Here is an 18,000-nt window from a genome sequence, read left to right on the forward strand (position 1 = left end):
CAGCCCTTGCTGGGAAGAAAGGAGCTGCCACATAGGAACATGCAGGGATTTCTAGAGGAATTTGTTAACTACCACCCCCAGTTTTTTAGGTGCATTTGAGTAGGGTTTCTTTGTATTGTTTAAAGAGCTTTGTAAAATACGCACTACAGCTTTTTGAAATAATAATAAAAAAAACCTCTTCTCGTATTACAAGGCTGAGCCCTGCTATTGAAAACAGGTTCCACAACTGGGCCGAATTAAACTACCTCTGTTGGCTCTCGCATTGCCAAGTAACAGCTGTTCCCTATTCATGGAACAAGGGGTGATATTCGGCATATTAAAATGAGACATGATAGAGCCCAGAAATCCTGCCCTCAGTCTCTTGACAGGACTATGGAATGGCTACAGCCAATGGAAGGGAGGAGGAGTCCAGAAATCCCAGTTCCTGTCAGTGGGGTCCCCATTTAGTCTCTCTCCCTTTTTTTGATTGCTAAGCCATGAGCAAAAACAGCCCTTTTCAGGTAATTTTCCACAAAGCCATAACGTATAGCAACTTGCTGTCCAAAATGCAAAGTGACTTTTTGTCTTTATGCAATGGCCCCATTTTATGTTTTGATATGATGCATGACAAAACCAGCAGAGTTCTGTTTGTTAGGCAAGAGCTTTCATCTGTTAGATGGAGAAGGCAGTCAAAAGTGTCACAGAATGTGTGCCCACTCAACTACCCAAAGTAGGAATTAAGAATTTTTTTAAGGCAGCTGTCCTGAAAGCAAAGAGCCCATTCCTGAAACATTTAGCACAAACAAGATCTTTCCACTCAGCATGACTGAGCCAGTAGATGTTAATAGTCTCAGGTCCACCACCATCTCTGTCACCGCCTTATCTGTACATTTGTTGGATAATTATAGTTTAGAGGATCCTAATTTAAGGGGGCTGAATTGGGCCTTTCAAGGCCTTTACCATCTGGGCTTCTAGAAGCGTGGGAAGAAGTAACCGTGTAGTCCTAAGTAGAGTCCCACTGTTCTAAGCTCACTGATTTCAAGGTCTTTAGTTGTACTAAAGTTTATTTTTATAATAAGTGTTCTATTAGATTTAAACAGATGGAGCTTTGTATTTTTGGACAGGGGGAGGCAGATTATGGAGCCAGTTTTCTGTTGAGGCTCACCAGAATTTCTCAGCATTTCTTTTATGGTTAAAATGCCACATTGATTAAATGGGTGGCTTTATTTGTTTCTTACAGGTAGGCTTATGAACATTTTAATCTCATATCTTGTTTTATGTTTTGTTCGCTGCCTTAAGGAAAAAAATAATGTAAGAGGTGGCCTGCTGTATCAGACCAGTGGCCCATCTAGTTCAGTGTCATCTCTCTTCTGCAGAGGGGCTAGTTGCCAAGGGGGTGGAGGCAGGTAGCGGTTGGGCCAAGTAGGTTTCCCGAAATGGCTTTGTTCTCTCTTCCTGTTCTTCTGCAACATGGCTGGCAAGGAAGATGCAGGTGGTACCTGACCCCGACACAGATACTCTGGAGAAATCTTAAAATGATTTGTTGTGGTGTCCCGGTTGGGCCAAAGCTCAGGGCTGTTGATGGCTCTGAAAAGAAGTAACGTTTTTTCAGTAGAGGGCAGTTTTTTATGTGTTTTCTGGTTTGTTTGAATTGTATTCAGTGATGCCTGATTCCTGTTTGGTGGTGAATTTCTAGGGAAAGAAGTCTGTCCTGTGAGCTATGGTCCCTGTGCCCTAATTTGGGGTTGGGGGGGGCGGGAATGGAAGAGCTGCTATGTGTTCAAGCAGGTTCTTGGGGGCTCGGATTTTACAGAGATTATTCTGGGCATTTGAAACAGGTTCTAATGTTCAGCTCTAGTAAGTTGTGGCTTAAAGTAAGACTCACCCTTACTCTGCGTTTATACCAAGAAAGTATCAAAGAGGTGTACAACTGTAGTAATAGGTGGTGATACGATCTTGCTAAACTTACTAAGTTAGCACCTGTAACATAGCAGTAAACCATTATCAAGACTGAATCATAATTGGATAATATCAGACTTCCTGATAAATTTTAATGTATTTTGGAGTTAAACTGGTTAAGTCAGAGTTTGTGCTAAGAGTGTTTTGGGTCAGCTTTGGGATGCAGCTAGTCTAAAAGATGGTATATAAAGATTTCGAATAACCTGTTAAGAGATGGTTATCATAATAGGTTGGAGTTGCTTTGAGCCATCGTTAATTACTAGAACTATGTAGTACAAGGCTAGAGTTTTAATAACAACAACAATAACATTTGATTTATATACCGCCCTTCAGGACAACTTAACACTCACTCAGAGCAGTTTACAAAGTATGTCATTATTATCCTCACAACAACAAACACCCTGTGAGGTGAGTGGGGCTGAGAGAGCTCTGAGAAGCTGTGACTGACCCAAGGTCACCCAGCTGGCTTCAAGGGGAGGAGTGGGGAATCAAACCTGGCTCTCCAGATTGGAGTCCTGCACTCTTAACCACTACACAGAACTGTCTCTCACACCAAACTGAAAGGTACTGAAAGAGGCTGATATGCAGAAAGTGGGATGGAGTGACATGGATAATGTGGAGGCAATCATGTGTGTTAGACTAGACTCTGGGAGGCCCAAGTTCAAATTCTTACTCTGCAGTGGAAGCTCACTGGGTGACCTTGGACCAGTCACACCCTCTTACCTAGCTTACCTCACAGGGTTGTTGTAAGGATAAAATGCAGAAGGGGAAATGTAAGCCGCTTTGGAGAGAAGGCAAAGAATGTATGAAGTAAGAAAATAAAGTAAAAGTAGCCTGGTGTCACCTTCCTGTCTTGCCCTTGCAAGAGGCACACCCCATCCTCCCAGAGGAAGTGCGCTTTTTCTTGGAGCGTGCAAAATCCATTGACGGTTTTCCTTTTTCCTTAGGATCCAGCAATGCTTGTGAGAAAACCTCCTTCACGTTCCTGCGCCAAGAGCTCCCTGTCCGGTTGGCCAACATCATGAAGGAAATCAATCTCCTCCCAGACCGTGTGTTGAGCACACCCTCTGTTCAGCTGGTGCAGAGTTGGTGGGTTCCTGTCCCCCCTCCCCCCGCCCACTTCCCTGTTAGTAAGGCAGGAGAATTGTGGGGGACCAAGTCACCCTTTTGCTTTCCAATTCTAGAAACAGTCAAGTTCAGTTGTTTAGAATTCTGGAATAGAAGGCTTCACAAAGTTCTTTTGGTCATCCCTCTCTGTGCTTTAAATAGAACACGTTAGGCTTGGTTCTCACAGACTGTTAATGAGGGGGGCAAACCTGTGAATGGTGATAGATCAAGATGGGTAGCCATGTTAGTCTGTCGGTAGCAGTAGAAAAGAGCAAAAGTCTGGTAGCCCCTATAAGACTAACAACATTTGTAGTAGGGTATGAGCTTTCGTGAGTCACAGCTCAGTATCTGAAGACGTGATCTATGACTCACGAAAGCTCATACCCTACCACAAATTTTGTTAGTCTTCTAGGTGCTACCAGACTCTTGCTCTTTTCCACCTGTGAATGGTTTGAATTACTGCAGGTGAGGATGGAAGGAAAACAACGAAATATATCTGAAAGTAGAAAATTGGCCCGTCCAGGAAAAGGATAGGTACTTCCCTGATATGCTACTGTTCCTATGTACTGGGAATTTCTCTGTGGGGGAGCATTTAGTCCTTAACTACAGCCTGAAGTGGTACAGCCTAAGACACTGGTTTGCCACCACCACTGAAGTTCGTGAGAGCTAGAGCTTTGATGTTAAACCTCCTCTTATGTAGAATTTTTGGGAGCTTTTTTTGGAAGGTTTTTTTTAACCTTTCTAAGAGGGAGATCCCTTTCTGCACCTCTCCTGATCCCATTCTCTCTCTAGTCTCTTGCACTTAAGAGAGCCAGTTTGATGTAGTGGTTAAGAGCATGGGACTTTAATCTGGAGAACCGGGTTTGATTCCCCACTCCTCCACTTGAAGCCAGCTGGGTGACCTTGGGTCAGTCACAGCTTCTCGGAGCTCTCTCAGCCCCACTCACCTCACAGGGTGTTTGTTGTTGTGGGGGTAATAATAACATACTTTGTAAACCTCTTTGAGTAGGTGTTAAGTCATCCTGAAGGGTGGTATATAAATCAAATGTTGTTGTTGTTGTTATTAAGTCTATCTCCCTGCAAGTTGAAACTCGTGGCTCCTTATCCTGCTCCTCAGACCTATTCTCCCTTCCTTTAAATATTCAGCAATCAGTGTCATTTGTACACAGATTGGGTGTCCATAAAGAACTGGGGGGGGGATTAACTACAGAAATTCTTTCTCATAGTACATTATCAAAAGACTTTTGACCCCATGCTTAGATTCATGCTCACCTGCTATTGAGGGGAAGCTGTTTATTCTGTCTGGAGTGTCATCATCAGAACCTAGAACATAGTATCCCCCCCCGCCCCACTAAATGGGAAAATTGGGTGTGGGGGGGTGTTAAGGTCAGGAAATATGTGCCATGCACCCTTTTCAGCATGCTATAACTTGTTAGCATGGGAGCAAGCCAGTCTGTCAGCCTGAAGGCCACATCTGGATCCCTGCCTGTTTTTGAGGGCTCAGACTTGGACTCTGGCCCTGGAAACAGGAAGATCCGTCATTCACTTTGGAGTCTTCAGAAGCAGGAGGGTACAAGTGTGGCCCTCTCTCCTGCTTTTTAAAGTCCTTCCACTGTATGGCAGTTTTTCCGGAGCATCAGCCCACTAGCTGGTGTTACAGTCTGGTGAGCCAAGGCTCCTGTCAAAGAGTTGAGAAGCTTGAGGGCCACAGGAAAACTCGAGTGCACTGGATGTGGCCCCAGGCCGTTATCTGCACACCTCTTCATTAGGGGCTTAAGGGAACGTCGTTCTCTTCCCCACGCTGCCTCTCCAAGTGATCCTAACATTTATTGTCAGGCCTTTTTGGGGGAGGGGGATGTTTTTTAAATGCAAATGAATATTGTTCTGCCTGTCTGGGCGTTCACCTGAGTGCACCGAAATCCCTCCCATTTTTGTAGCAGGCGGTGAAACTGGACTCCCGATAGACCCAGGGCCATCAAGTTTGCCTTGCAAAACAGTGATCCAAACAAACCAGTTTTTCTGTTCTTTTTCTTTGAAAAAGGAGGCTGGCCCTTTACAGCTGGGATTGGGAGTCATTACACGTTGATCCCGGTGGCAGGAATTTGAGGCATTTGCTCATTTTAAAGTCTGGCGCTGGCACCCGGAAAATGCCTGCCTGCCCCTTTGACTCAGGTTAGGTAACCGCTGTCTTTCTACAAAATGAAACAAAAGTTAGAAAAGATGAGACTTCAAAAACATATCCTCAAACTGATAATGAACATTTTCGCATTGAAAGGCCTTCAAACCTATTCTAGCTGCAAAAGAGTAGCTGTCCCAGATTCAGCCTGATGTCTCCGATCCATTTCCATCCTCAGCTCTCCTGGGCTGGCTCCGCATTTCATGCCTTTTTCACTGTTTCCTTTTTGCAGTCAGCTGCTGCTGGAATGGAAATGGGGATTTCACACAGCACTCTGGAAAGATTGCAAGTTAAAGTCAACACTCTTCTTAAAAGTCTTAGCAGAAAATTGCTAAAATTGCCCAGTCATTTAAAAATGGGGGAAAGTTAATGACTTGGCTTCCTTTTTTTAAAAAAAATCTTAAGTTCTCCCCCTCGTCTATAAAATTAATTCAACAATTCCTGGAGAAAACAGAAAGGAATTAATCAAACTGAAAGGGAGAAGGATTATTATAAAGCGAATGTTTTTGGTTGGGAGGGAGGGTCTACAGTTGTGCTTTGACTGTCTGTTGCTCTGTAGTTGTGTTTTATATAGAGGGGAAGAAAAGACTCTGTAATCTGCCTTGAGTCTGATTAAGAAAGACGGACTATAAATAACATAAATAAGGTGGAAACAGGGAACATGACATAAGAGGTTGACCATAGCATCATTGGAAAGTTGAGGGACTGTGAAAATGGAGTGGATGAATCATGGGAACTGCAAATTTGGCTTAGTCTTCCGTAGGACTTCAGAATGTGGTCGAATCCACATTCACCCATTACCCGCATGTTTATCGGATATCTTCCGTTTGCCTCCAATCCGCGATTTTTTCCTCTTCGTTCACATTCCTGCTTCCAATCCGTCTTTCTCGCACGTCCCTCTGATCACACGGTCGCTCAAAAAATGCTTTTTGGGGCGGGACCTTTTTTTCCCGCCCATTTTTTTTTTATTTTTTTGAGCGCACTTTTCCGTTATTTCGATCTTGCCTTATAAAGAAACATCATTGAAGATAATGATGCCTCTCTTTCCCCCACTGACAGCACTGATGGCTCTCTCCTGTTTCTTTTTTGGAAATTTGGAAGCATGTGGGAAGCTTTCGTGGGCATTTCCTATGCAGGACAGTTCAGTGCCTGAATTTTACTGAAGTTTCACTTCCTTGGTCATTATTTCGATATTTCGTAATTTTGATATTACAGTAATATAAAATAAAAAAAATAAAAAACAGTTAAAAAGGAAGTTTCGCGAGTCCGTTCTGAGGATGGATTCACCCCAAAATGATTTTTCAAACTGCCAGATTTGATTCAGAAACAGCATAATCAATAAATTCAATGCTATGAAGTCAAAAACAGTCTTTTGCAGACTATGGAGCACTTGCAAGTTGAATCAGCCAATAGGAACTCTTGGAACGGCCGGAGAGACAGGAAGGGGGGTGGTTTTTAAAAAAACCACGTAAATTGCACATTGGCCCGTTCACGGCCACCGTGAAACTCCCGTTGAAAACCTGTGACCACATATTCGGGAGAAATGCGAATGAAATGCGTCTGTTTAATGAGGTAATGTGACCGGCACTCGGGATTGCGTGGGGAATGCGGGGAACATGTGACTTAGAATGAGTAATGTGGATTCGACCTGTCATAGATCAGCCCTAATCCATCCCCTCTTCAAGTGCTCCTGCTTTATTGGACATGAGAGTCCTCCCCCAGCCTCTGAAAAGTCTGCTCTCTAAATCCCCCCACCCCCTTCACAGCTTCAGAGAGACTGCAGGCAGCCCCCTCTGCTTTCCAAGGGCCAGATGCTTGTCAGATTCACATGTTATGTGCCTTCTACTGAGTCAGGCTGCTGGTTTGTTAAAGTCAGCATTGTCCGCTCTGACCAGCGGAGGCTCTCCAAGGTCCCAGGCAGTCAGTCACCTGCAACCCAGTCCTTCTATCTGGAGGTGTCAGGGATTGAACTTGAGACCTTCCGCATGCCAAGCAGATGCTCTCTTTCTCTGACTAGGGTCTCATGGGCCCCTCTCAGAAATCATTAAGCATGCGGGAGTGGAAAGGTGCCAGGTGTGGAGCGGTCTGTTTGCCTGAGCCTTGGAGAGCGGAGTGAGTGAAGTCCTTGGTCTTCCTCTTCCTGTAGATTCTGTTAGCAGTCACTGGCAGTTTGAAGGTTGCATGTTCATGTGCCTGATGAAGCGAGCTCTGACTCATGAAAGGTTGTGCTGGTATAAATGTTAGTGCCAGTGTCTCCAGACTATTCCAAGGTCATTGAAAAAAATCACTGAGGGGTGGGAGGAGAAATCAGAGGCAGCCCCTTTTCAGCCACTGTGTACCAAATGTGCAAATGGCCTGACCTTTGCTCCACTATGAGGAAGCACGAGATGACCGGTTTGTTTGTTTCGCTCTGGACTGCCCCCCCCCCAGTCCCTTTGCAGTTGCTGAGCAACATGCAGAGGAAATTCATGCTGCGAATCATGCCGCCCTGTTCACCGGTGCAAAGAGCCAAGTTAATTGTTACAAAGCCCACTTTCTTCCTCTATACCCCTCCCCTTTCCCCAAGCAGGCTTTGGAACTGGGTCGTTTCTCTAACAAGAGACTTCTGCAGCAGAGCATGTTGGCCTGTTAACTCCTTGCTGTGCACAGGCAAGCTTCCTGTCTCCGTGGTCGGGACTTTGGACGTTTGGCTCTTTCTCTACAGCAAACCTGTAATGTGCTTGAGCTTTCATGTGTCTTCTTGGTAAAGGCTGTACATGTACAGTTCACTGTTGCCATGAAGCCTGTATCTCTTTGTACCCCCCTATCTGATTGCTAAAAGCATTCTCAGGTCTGCTTCTCGTGGAGGTGGCTGACCCGCCGTGGAATATTGTGTGCCTGTTTGTGTGTGAATGTGAATGAATGAATGCTTCTCCATAGGTGGATAACCCCTTCACCTAGAAATCCAGCATCTCCCTCTTGTGCTGGCTTTTGATGTGGAGTGTTTCATTTTCTTACATGTGAAGAAGCATTCAGTCATGTCAGTCCTCACCTGCCATCTGAAATGGAATGGTTTGTTTCCTTCATGAGAACCAGATACAAGGCACAGATCTCACCTCTTCCAAATATAGACAGAGAGCAGGAACCTCAGCCCAATTGGCTTGTTTCCTTGAAGATCTCCAGAGGCAGCGTTTTTTTTTTCTTTCTGGGAATGATAACAGATGGGCCTGTGATCTGAACGGATTTAAGATACAAATGACAGAGTTCAGAATCCAAGGGTTTGCGGGGGGCGGGGGGGGCGTGACATGCACTCCAGTTCACCTGGGAACCTGAACAAGGATATTCCCTTGGATCAGATCTCAGTTCAAGGATTCCTAAACTTGGAAGTCTTTCATTAACCTGCATGTACCATGGGAGGAGGGAAGGGTGAAGCAAGCACATGAGTATAGCGGCAAGCTGCATTCATGCCCATCATGAAAAAGTCTCTGCCATGATGTTTGAATGCAGCGTGGAACACAGAGTATGGTGAGCATGTACTGGATTTTGAAAGTTGAAATGCTGTGACATTTGTTGCAAGGAGTATTGCCTGACAATAAACCCTTCTGATATCAACAAGCATAAATGTGATATTCTGAAATCTGGGAAGAACTTTCAAAATTTCCAAAAGTCATAGATGCAAACTCTCACCGCCAGAACTCCAGGGATGCAGGATTTTATTTGCTTGTTCTTAATCATTTATACGGGGGTTACAATGATTTTTGAAACACCCCAGAATAAAGCAAAACTAAAAACAATATATGCAGAGAAGTTAGCCGTGTTAGTCTGTGGTAGCAAAATCAAAAAGAGTCCAGTAGCACCTTTAAGACTAACCAATTTTATTTTAGCATAAGCTTTCGAGAATCAAGTTCTCTTCGTCAGATGCCTGATACAGAGACTGGTGTCTCTGTATCAGGCATCTGACGAAGAGAACTTGATTCTCGAAAGCTTATGCTAAAATAAAATTGGTTAGTCTTAAAGGTGCTACTGGACTCTTTTTGATTTAAAAACAATATATAACACACACTAAAATGTTAGATGAATGGGAGGCTTTTTTATCTAGTGGAGATTCCACAATATTTTGATTTTGTATTGCAGGCAGAACGCTAATAATGCAAGCCCTCCTGTGCAGGAGCCAGCACTGAAAAAGCCCTGAAGCGGCAGGTGCTGATTTAATCCGCCTGTATAATGGCCCTCTTAGAGCCCAACTAGACATGAGTCGGGACATGGATACCCAACCTGCTGTCAAGCATAACAACTCTTAAGAAATGGGTTTACTCACCTAACAAGCGCTTTGTTGCTCCTTTGGGCTTGAGTGCTGTGAAGCCTCCAGCTTCCCCACTGCACCGTTTTCACCAGAAGAAACAGCTGTGGTGGGGAGCAGCTGCTCCTTTCTCTGGCCTCACATTTCTGTTGATGAAAATGGTGTGATAGGGAAACTGGAAGCCACTCCTACCCCTCACTTTGCCCTGGACCCCAACATAGTCCATTTAAGGTGAGTAAACTCACTTCATGTGAGTTGTTATATGCCACAGTGAGTCAGATCTGGCGCCCAAGTTCCAGCTCATGTGGCACGTAAACTCTCCTTTGGCTGTTAATCTGATGAGCAGAACTATTGCCTAGGAATAGAGGTGGTCCTGAAGAAAGTGTGAGTCCTAAGCCTTGAAGGGCTTTGCAGGTCATAACCATCTTGAATTCCACCTGGAATCAAGTAGGCAACTGATGCAGTAACTTTTAATACTGGTGCAATATCTTAATTGCAGCAAACTCCAGGCTTGGCCATTCCCACTCGTCCCATTTGCATTGACAGGGTGCCTTTTTTCCACTGAGAAACATGCCCACTTTTGCTCAAGCTTTAAAAATGCCCCATGATTTCCTCCCTGCAACAGATCAAAGGAGAGGGGTAAAAGGAAAACAAAATCTGCCCCCTGCCTCCATACTCTGGGGCAAAAGGGGTTCTAGTCCTGGCTGGAGATAGCATCCGAGCAGAGCAGGGGTGGTTGATCTGCTCCTCCATTCCTGTTCAGTTGGTCCTCAGCCCACCTCTGCGGGGCAGAGCAACCTTGCACCAGATGGGCTTGTGCAAATTCTTTTCCATCCAAGTAGTTTTGGAACACCTGTTGATCTTCTTGCTTTTTTCCACCAGGTATGTGCAGAGCTTGTTGGACATCATGGTGTTCCTGGATAAGGACCCCGAGGACCAAGGGACACTGGGACAGTGAGTTTTGGATCGGGGGGGGGGGCATTGAGAGCATGTATGTAAGGATTCCCAGTTTAGTGGGTCTTCTAGGCTCTGGCATCTTTAGATATTCTTCTGCACTGTCTCATTACATATCTTATCTGCAGCAGCAATTTTATATTATCACTTATAAACCTCGATGGCTTTATCACGTTTACTTGCTCTTAAAAGTTTTCATTTTACCGACTGCTAACATTTGTTCTCTGCTATTGAATTTTTTTTTATTGCATTTTGGGCCTGCTGCTGCTGCTGCTTTTGTTGTGTATTACTGGGATGTTTAGGTTTCATTGCTGTTTCTCATTTTGTTAGATTTTTTTAAGGACTCGAGTGTATTTTAATAGGTGCGTAATTTTAACCATCCCCAAGAGCCTTGGGTCAAAATAGTTCAACCCAGTCCTTGTGTGTCTTCAGCTGATAACTGAGCCCAGGTCTGCCGCTCAACATCCCTTTCGGCCAGAATCAGCATCCTAAGCCTTGCAGGTTCCAGCTGTGAGTTTCAGCCTTGACTATGTGCGCTATCCTAAGGGTGCCATATTATGGCTTGTTCTGCAGATTCGCTCCATGGCTGTAATTCATAACATGCCTGCTTCCACGTCCTTAGTTGTGAAGGAGAGCACCCTCTGTTCTGCTGGTCATTGCTCAGGGAGGGAATCTGCTATGAATAGTGATTCCCTTGAGAGCCACCAATGGGTACGTTGTTTATTATTGACAATGGCGCAGTGAGAGATGTGAAGGCCCAGAAAAAAAACCCCAAAAACATTCAGAGAAAAAAATGATTTTTCCCCCAGGCCTTTTTTTTCCCTTCAGTTTTTCTGATGGAAAGATTGGAAATTTTGGAGAAATTCATTTTTTAAAAAGCATGTTGTAGACATACACAGCTCTTTAATTCAAGATGCGTTTCTGCACCTAGAAGATACAAACTAGTAGAGAAGCTTGTTTCAATTTGTGGAAACCTCAAGTTTTCCAAAGAGCTGCATGAGGATAAAAATGAAGACTCATAGTCAGGAGTTGCAGAAACTGATTCTGTTTAGAGACTAGAGGGGCTGATACTTTCATTTTTAAATGTGACTAATTTTGTACATAATCAAAATGTTGTCAAGTGTATGCTGATAATATACCACTGAATAGTTCAATGCTTTAATCTTAGAAAGTTTAACTACAAATCAAAATATGCTATTTTATTGTGTGCGACTTTTTTTCTAATCTAACAATATATTTTATGTGATTTACTACAGAGCTTTTTGTTTGTTTGTTTGTTTGTTTAACGTATGTTTCCCACTTTTTAGATAACAAAAAATTAAGATTTTTGTGCTAAGGTAGCAGAGGGTACCTCCGCTTGCAGTTCTCTCTCAAGTATTGGGCATATTCGCCATTTTGCTTTTAGAAAACTGAGGCATTTATAACTTTTAAGTTCCATAACTATGTCAGATATTGCAGTTTTATATGTTAAGTAAGTTATAAAGGATGCATTTTGTGTTAAAACAGGAAAATTAGGTTATGTTTGATAGGAAAATAAATATTGCATGCATTTTAATTTAATTTTTCAGGAGAGAAATGGGGGAAAATTCCCCCTGTGGCTTCAAAATTGCTGAAAATTTTACATCTCAAGGTGCTGTCCAGAAACTTTGCAAAAACCATGGTTTAATTAAACAAAATATGATCCATGTCAGTGTCTGTATGCTATCCACTTAGCGAACTATGGTTAGTAGAGGTCTGTCAAACCAGAATCTGAAGTTAGTTTATTAACCACAGTTAGTCTTAGTTATGGTGTGAACACAAAGATTCAGCTTCAGTGGCCTTCTGAGCTACAGTGTAAAGGCAATGAAGATCAGCATTTGTGGAGGCAAATCAGGATTTGTGCGTTCATCTGCAAGCCAGATCTAAGTTTTACAAACCTACCATAATTAAAATAATCCATGACTTCATTTATGTCTGAACTGAACCACAGAGTCCCAGACTGGTATGAGTGCCAGTTTGGGAAGGTGGCATGTATGTTAATTTCACAGCAGTTTCATGCTTTTGAGATTTCTGTTAACACCCGTCTTCCTCCTAGGTTCACTAATTCCCTGGTCACCATCCGGAACCGCCACAATGATGTGGTCCCCACCATGGCACAAGGTGTGATCGAGTACAAGGAGGCTTATGGGGATGACCCAGTCTCCAACCAGAACATCCAGTACTTCCTAGATCGCTTCTACCTTAGCCGGATCTCCATCCGCATGCTGATCAATCAACACAGTGAGTTGCTTTGAATTTAATCTTTTTCTCTTCCCCACCCCCTTGGGCTGCATCTGTACAGCAGTGGTTTCTGTTTGCCATTCCTTGGTGTGTAATGCCGCCTTGAAAATAAGTGGGTGTAGCAATCCACACCATGCTTCTTTGATGCCCCTGCTGACCCTGCCTACTTGCATCAAATCATGTCTGATGTTTCTGTCTTCTTTCTGTCCATCCATCCCCCAGCCTTGATTTTTGATGGCAGCACCAATCCGGCCCATCCCAAGCACATCGGCAGCATTGATCCTCACTGCAACGTCTCAGAGGTGGTCAGAGGTCAGTGGGCCCCCCTCCTTTCTATTTTATCCGAGAGCACCTCTTTTCCTCCACCGTGTTCCCCACTCTTGGTTACCCTCTTTTGCAGGATTCTGTTTTGTGCCTGATGGACACAGAATCCCAGTAAATTAAAAGCTCTTTTGAAGCATCAAACACCAAGCAAAGAGTGGGCTATATTAATAACTGGGAAGCTGCAAGAGACCAGGCCAATGAAGGACAATTGTTACGTGATCAGTCATTGCTGACATGTTTCAAGGATTTATTCTGCACCTTTAAAGATACATATTGGGTTGGAGATACAGCTGTTCTGGGTATGAGATGCAGTTTGGATCTCTGTAACTGCTGAATAAATTCTCTGGGTGATGACAGACGGGGGAAATACTTGTTTTAAAAAAGCTATCTCTTATTGGCCTTATGTTTTCCACCTCTCTTGAAACACCAGTATTGGAAACTCAATATTGGCCTGCTGGATATTAGGGGAGGGGCCATGGCTCAGTGGCAATGCTTTGCAGGTTATCCCAAGTTCAGTCCGGAACATCTCTGCGTAAAGGATTCAGTTAGCAGGTCTTGAGGAAGTCCTTTCTCTGCCTGAACCCCTAGAAAGCCACAGAATAGACCATTTTGACCTAGATGGACACATTGCCACAGTATAATACATATATATGTATGAATGCAAGGGGGGCATGAAGACTGGCAGGAGGGACCCCCCCAAACACACACACACACACACACACACACACACACACACACTTCACTTTCTCCTCTTTTGCTCTGACTCACTGCCTGGTTCCCCCACATCTGCTCGTTCAGCCAGGTCCCTTCTTCCCTTGGCAACTCCCCACCTCCCTACCCACCCATTTGTGTATAGTTTTGTTTATGCAACATCTGCACATGGGCAGATATCACAAGTTAATTTGTGGTAGATTTTCACCTCGGGATGTGTGTGCGCATAGTTATATAAATTTGTAAATTTATATACTGTTTTGCAAATCTGGAGATTACCCCAAGTTCAGCATCTAGTGAGAAAGGTGAACTAATAAATGAAGCAAATAAAATATACCGTAATCTTGGGAGGGCCCCCCTTCTAGTTTTTTTGAGCTACACAAGAGGGCCCCCCCTTGCTTTTTTATATGTATATATGTAGCTGCATATCCCTAAATGTACGGGGTAGAGAGAACACAGAGAGGTGGTGACAGGGGAGGGTCCACACACACACTCCCTCGTGGGGTGGTTCTCCATAAACTGGTGTGAATTACCCCTATTTCTACTAATTTTACAACAGAGAATGCAAGCAGATAACCTCAACACAGAGGGGGCAGATTGTCTTCCTGTGCTTAACCACGTTTTCTTCTGTCTTCCCCACCTCCCTTTTTTTAGATGCATATGACATGGCCAAGCTCCTCTGTGACAAGTACTACTTGGCATCTCCCGAGCTAGAGATCCAGGAAGTGAATGGTGAGTCCTGTGGAGACCAGTGGGGGGAGGGGTAAGCTGAAGATAGAGAGAAGGATGCTCGAGGGAGACAGGCAGGCATGGAAGTGATGGGTACTGGGGTTGGTATAGAGGCTTCTAGTCCACTTTTAGCTCCCCCCTCTTTCAAGTTCAGGGTAGTGTGCTTGGTTCTTCTTTTCTCCATTTTATCTTCCTAACACTCCTGTGAGGTAGGTTAGGCTAGAGTGAGATACTCGTCCAGGGTCTTCCTGTGAGTTTCTTGCTCATTCCCAACCCCCTTCCTTACTAAGCCCCCATCACCCATTGCTTTTGTCCAAGCAGGCCCCATGATCTCCAGCACAGAGTTTTTGGTGGTCAAAGAGGAACCCTCCCCTTCATTTTCCATCACAAGAAAACTTGGTTGGATCCAACCCATTGAGATGTATTTCTGAGTAAACATGCATAGGGATACACTGCACAACAGGGAAAGTATTAATACTAAAATCCCAGCTTCTTTGTGAGCTTGAGAGAGAATAAGAATGCATTAATAAAAATTGGCAGTGTCACACCCTTTAGTTTAGCAGCAGAGATACGCTGTAATCTCATTTCTACCAATGAGAACAAAATCTATTTGTACAAGTCCAAGTTGTCTCATGTAATCTCCGGTCTGGCTTTCCCTTGCCACTCTCTCGCGTGCTGCAAGCCACCAAAGTACCCAGTCATATAGATCACATTCCAGTCACCTGGGAAATGCCTTGGGGTGGTCTGCTTTGAGCTTCTGCTGTCCCCGTTGTGGATGTTTTTCTTTTAGAGGGCCCCTCCCTTTTCAAACATACTGTTAAAGCTCCGTTCCTTGAGCTTTTAGAGCAACTGCTCGCCTCATTATTCTCTTTTTTCCCCCACCCATGTAAATCAGAAAGAGGAACAGGACCTCACTCTTGGCCCAGTAAGTAGCAACTTGATAAGCGGCTGTTGTAGAACTGGCACTGTGGCTTGGCAGCTAAAGCTCTGCTAGAATCCTGGCTTCCTTCCTTGCTGGCTTTTTCTTGCCTTGCCTTGAAAAACAATTGCAGCAAGATGCTAAAGGTTCCTGTGCCTTGAACGGCATAGCGGCATGGAGAAGTCAACACATACCGCTCTCTGCATCGTGAAGTCGCAGTGACGGGAAGTCAGAGTCAAGGAGGATCAAACAGTTTCCCCCCCCCCCTCTTTCATCACAGCCTTCGGGACAAGTGACACCAGTGCAAAATATTAAAAATGTCAGTGTATTTCTCAGAATGGGGCACTGAGTATCCCAGCACCTGCATCTGAAATCAATGTTTTCTACTGGATGGGAACTGTCAAATGCCCGCTCTTTTTCTCCCGAATGAAAGGGTCCATTTCTCTTCCCAAATCTGCTCAATCTCTTGTGCGAACGTAACAAAACTCCTTCTGGATCAACCTGAAAGGCTCATCTGGTCCAGCGTCCTGTTTCCCATGGTGTCCAGTCATGTGCCCTAGAAGGCCAGCAAGCAGAGAACAAGGTGTCATAGCAGTCTTGCCTTTCCCCTGCCCAACCACTGACATTCCAAGGTACACTGACTAGAGACACGGAGGTTTCATTTGGTCGTTGCGGCTAATATCCATCCCTTATAAAGCTATCAAGGCCAGTGGCCATCACTGGATCCCATTACAATCCGTTCCATCAGTCATGCATTGTGTGAATAAGGATTTTCCTTTGGCACCCATCAGCTGTTAGCTGATCCCAAATTCTAGTGTGATGGAGGAAGGAGAAAAAGTTTCCTGTCTCTTCTGTCCACCCCAGGCATTAACTTCATCAGCCTCTTATTGTGTCCCCCATAACAGCACACTGACAGAGCTTGGCTTTCTTACCCCACTGAAGGGGCTTGGCTCCTCTCCATCCTGCTCTCTTTCCCATTTAGCTGTCCTGAGTCAGTCTATTACTGAGCTCGATCCATCATCCTCGCTGCTTGTGGGGAGGGGGGATATCGTGTTTCTTACGTAGTCTGTCTCTTTCAGTTCTCCACAACAGAATGGGATAAAAATCAGCCCCCGCCCCCACTGCTAAGGCACCCCGAAAAATTTTTTAGCTAACAGAAGGGGCAATGTGTATGTCTAGACTTCCACTCTCAAACATACTCTGAATCCTGCAAACAGTTACATTCTAGCCTTGGACAAATTTTTACACAATTGCACTGTTTTCCTAGTTTATACTAATCATCAAGGTTCTGCAGGAATTTACAACTCAGGGGGGCCTTGGAGGTTATAGCTGTAGAAAACATTGCATGGGGAGGGCATTGGGGGTAGTTGAGTGTTTAGAGGCAGGAAATAGGGTAGAAACGCAAGGCGTTAAATCGTACCAGGTAGAGGCAGAGACTACTGGAGAAGGCTTGGGATTATGATACAAAAACCAAATGGGTTGGGGACTGTAGTGAAAAGTGGGTGAGTCCAAACGGAAAAACTGGTAGGATCCAGTTCCCGGTCCAAAATGTCTGGTAGAATGTCTCTAACTGGCATTGGAACTGATCATAGAGTCTCTGTCAGCCAGTAGAAAGGCCAAACTAAGAGCCACTTGGACTCTGAGAAGCCGCAAGGAGAGCAGGGAACTTGGGGGTGCTCGGCTGCTTCTGAGGACTTCTTATGTTGACTGAGTGGCCAAAGCACTTGCCTGTTGGCACAAAGAATGGGGAGGGGGAGCAGTCTTTTAGAGGCCAGTGTCTGATCTGAGGCAGAATTCCTGGTTAAACCGGTGTGCATCTAACCTTTCCAGTTTGCTGTGGACATGGGTCTTAAAATCTGTATGGGTGGTGCTGAAAATTGGCCCTTGGTGTCGCCATGTGAAGGATAAATGGAGAAGGATGTGTGGATGCCTTGCACTGGATGGGATTGTAGGAAAAGGTGGACGAGAACAAGATGGCACTGGGCCGAGTGTTCTTAATAACCTCTCTTTCTCCCACTTCTAGCGAATCATCCTGACCAGCCCATCCATATGGTCTATGTCCCCTCTCATTTGTACCACATGCTCTTTGAGCTGTTCAAGGTAATTATTTTATTGATGGATTGATTGATTTGATTTCTAGTCCACTCTCCCTTCAAGTGGGCTCAGAGTGGATAAACAACATAATAAAATACACACAAATATAAAACACTGGAAGCAGATCAAATAAATACTATATTAAAAGCATCCTAATGCAGTGCACATATTGCACCCCACTTTTCAAACATCAGGCTCCATGGGCAAGGTGGCCAGTGATCTAATGAATACAGAGTCAGGGGCATATCCCCCCCCCACACACACACACACTGGTAGGAGGCCGGCTGGGTGATCCACCTGCCTCAACCACCATAAGCCTGGTGGAACATCTCTGTCTTACAGGCCTGGTGGAACAATAACAGGCCCTGCTGGGTCCAGGCCTTCACAGACAGACAGTTCCATCAGGAGGGTGCCAGGGCCAAAAAAGCCCTGGCCCTGGCCAAGGCAAGGTGAATCTTCTTGGAGCCAGAGATCACCAGTAGCTGTTTATCTGCTGTCTGGAACATCCTC

General features: G+C 44.7%; 1 protein-coding gene across 3 annotated transcripts in view; it reads left to right on the forward strand.

Moving 5' to 3' along the window:
- The window catches only part of PDK2 (pyruvate dehydrogenase kinase 2), a 32,650-nt gene that overhangs the window by 5,497 nt on the left and 9,153 nt on the right, over positions 1-18,000 (forward strand). The window contains exons 2-8 of one of the 3 annotated variants that reach the window (XM_054992698.1): positions 2,886-3,027; positions 10,383-10,454; positions 12,529-12,713; positions 12,936-13,025; positions 14,403-14,480; positions 15,373-15,402; positions 17,420-17,496. In XM_054992698.1, coding sequence (XP_054848673.1) covers positions 2,886-3,027; positions 10,383-10,454; positions 12,529-12,713; positions 12,936-13,025; positions 14,403-14,480; positions 15,373-15,402; positions 17,420-17,496 — 674 coding nt within the window. The remainder of the gene's footprint in view (positions 1-2,885; positions 3,028-10,382; positions 10,455-12,528; positions 12,714-12,935; positions 13,026-14,402; positions 14,481-15,372; positions 15,403-17,419; positions 17,497-18,000) is intronic. The other 2 variants (XM_054992699.1, XM_054992700.1) reach the window with 2 other exon arrangements.

Source organism: Eublepharis macularius, chromosome 12 (assembly GCF_028583425.1).
Source record: "Eublepharis macularius isolate TG4126 chromosome 12, MPM_Emac_v1.0, whole genome shotgun sequence".
NCBI lineage: Eukaryota > Metazoa > Chordata > Lepidosauria > Squamata > Eublepharidae > Eublepharis > Eublepharis macularius.